The sequence below is a fragment of the Enhydra lutris genome, unplaced genomic scaffold, assembly GCF_002288905.1.
Source record: "Enhydra lutris kenyoni isolate GAN:26980312 unplaced genomic scaffold, ASM228890v2 scaffoldscaffold64, whole genome shotgun sequence".
Classification (NCBI taxonomy): domain Eukaryota; kingdom Metazoa; phylum Chordata; class Mammalia; order Carnivora; family Mustelidae; genus Enhydra; species Enhydra lutris.
Window position 1 is genome coordinate 7,564,321 of NW_019154148.1, and position 2,219 is coordinate 7,566,539.

General features: G+C 52.1%; 1 protein-coding gene across 1 annotated transcript; it reads right to left on the bottom strand.

Moving 5' to 3' along the window:
• Nucleotides 1–712: 712 nt before the first annotated feature.
• On the bottom strand, nucleotides 713–1,654 carry LOC111158848 (olfactory receptor 1361-like). Its single transcript, XM_022521132.1, has one exon. The coding sequence runs from the start codon at nucleotides 1,652–1,654 to the stop codon at nucleotides 713–715; it is 942 nt and encodes a 313-aa protein (XP_022376840.1).
• Between the last annotated feature and the right edge of the window lie 565 nt (nucleotides 1,655–2,219).

Sequence of the window (2,219 nt, forward strand, 5' to 3'; positions counted from 1 at the left end):
ATAACTGAATGCCATGAACTCTCCTTTCAATTTCACTCATACTGCTGTGCACCCCGCAGAAGGACCTCTCTCTGATGTGTGGGAGAATTGAGGATCCTTCTGCTAATGTCATAGCCTCAGCAGTGTGGGAGCATATCAGGTGTTTCTCCTGACACACAGTCCCTGTCCAGAGGGGACCAATGTATAAAACACAGGTTTATTTTCCTAAAATAACTGTGTGGCTTCGTATCTATAAAATGTGGCAAAATAAGTCTTGAGTATTGTTGCACAACTGCCCATTGTCTGTCCGTTATTCCTCCCCTCTTCCTTTCTAAGAGAACCCAGCCTGCCTTGCAATTGAGGGGAGACCTTTGAGAAATGAACAGAAGCAGCTGTGTGGGGTTTCTGAGAGAGCCCTTGCAAGTGGCAAGTCTTTTGGCTCTGCTGTCTTCTTCCTGCCTGCCTGGGATAGGAAGAGATGGATGGAGCCCCAGCAGCCATCTTAGAAGCATGGGGATGATAGCTCCCAACCTAGAGATGGTAGAGGAGAGAGCTGGAAGGATTTGAGTTTCTCAGAGATAGAATGCATTGAAAAGTCCTCTAATTTCAGGCTTCTTCTCAGAAAATAATCTGTCAGTGTGTGGAAGTGGATGTTGTTGAGCCAATGGCAGAACTGTGTTCCATTTCCTGATATCCTGGACCCCCTCCAGATAGCAGCCTGGTACTCACACCGCTAAGAGGATTTGGAGCCCCTGCCAAAGAGTCTTCTTACAGCCTTCTTCATGTCCTGGTTCCTCAGGCTGTAGATGAAGGGGTTTAGCATGGGGGTCACCACCGTGTACATGATGGTTGCTACTGTGTCCTGGGCTGAGAAGGAGTTGTGGGGTCGTACGTATACCCCCAGGACAGTTCCATAGAACAAGTTGACCACGGACAGATGGGAGCTGCACGTGGAAAATGCCTTGCGCCTTCCTGGGGCGGAGGGGATGCGGAGAACAGCTGCAGCTATGCGGAGGTAGGAGACCACAATGAGTGCACAGGGGGCCACGAACAGGACTACGGCCCCTAGGAACACGTGCTCATTGACCCGCGTGTCCGAACAAGCAATCTTCATCAGCAGGTAGGCGCCGCAGTAGAAGTGGGCGATCTCCCGGGTGGAGGAGCAGAAGGTCAGTCTGTCCATGAGGAGTGTGTGGACCAGGGAGATGATGCCCGAACATGTCCACGTGAGTGTGGCCAGTCCCCTACAGAGCTGGGGGGTGATGATGGTGTGGTACTGCAGGGGGTGGCAGATGGCCACATAACGGTCCAGTGCCATGGCTGCCAGCAGGAAGGTATCCAGGTTGGCAAAGGAGATGAGGAAGTACATCTGGGTCAGGCAGTGGGGGTAAGAGATAGTCCACGTTCCTGCCACGTGGCTGGCCAGCAGCTTGGGGATCAGGTTAGTGGTGAAGCAGATGTCAACAAAGGAGAGATTGGTGAGGAAGAAGTACATGGGGGTGTGCAGGTGGGGATCAGAGCCAATGACCAGGATGATGAGAGTGTTCCCGGCCACGGTGACCAGGTACGTACACAGGAAGAGCCAGAAGAGGGCTTGACACTGCTCCGGGTCCCTGGTGATGCCAAGCAGGAGGAACTCGGTGACTCCTGTCCCATTTTCCTTCCCTCTGGACATCCCACTGTGGCTTGGGGAGGTGACAGGCTGCACACACAAGGGAGAGGACAAAATCCCAGCAGAACCTGGTCTTGCTCTAGAAAGAAATGAGATCAGAGGTCATTTGTGATCAGATTCATGACCAGAAGTTGTTTTTTTTTTTTTTTTTTAAAGATTTTATTTATTTATTTGACACAGAGAGAGAGAGATCACAAGTAGGCAGAGCGGCAGGCTCGGGGGTGGGGAGCAGGCTCCCCGCTGAGCAGAGAGCCCCATGCAGGGCTTGATCGCAGGACCCTGAGATTGTGACCCGAGCTGAAGGCAGAGGCTTAACCCACTGGGCCCCCAGGCTCCCCATGACCAGAGTTTTGTACCTATGGTAACTGCTGCTTTTTTTTTTGTTTTTTTTTTAAAAATTTTTATTTATTTATTTGACAGAGAGATCACAAGCAGGCAGAGAGGCAGGCAGAGAGAGAGGAGGAAGCAGGCTCCCCGAGAGAGCAGAGAGCCCGTTGCGGGGCTCGATCCCAGGACTCTGAGATCATGACCTGAGCCGAAGGCAGCGGCCTAACCCACTGAGCCACCC

What these genes read in the sequence shown, in the direction of transcription:
- LOC111158848 (XM_022521132.1), bottom strand. Translation starts at nt 1,654, where the DNA reads ATGTCCAGAGGGAAGGAAAATGGGACAGGAGTCACCGAGTTCCTCCTG.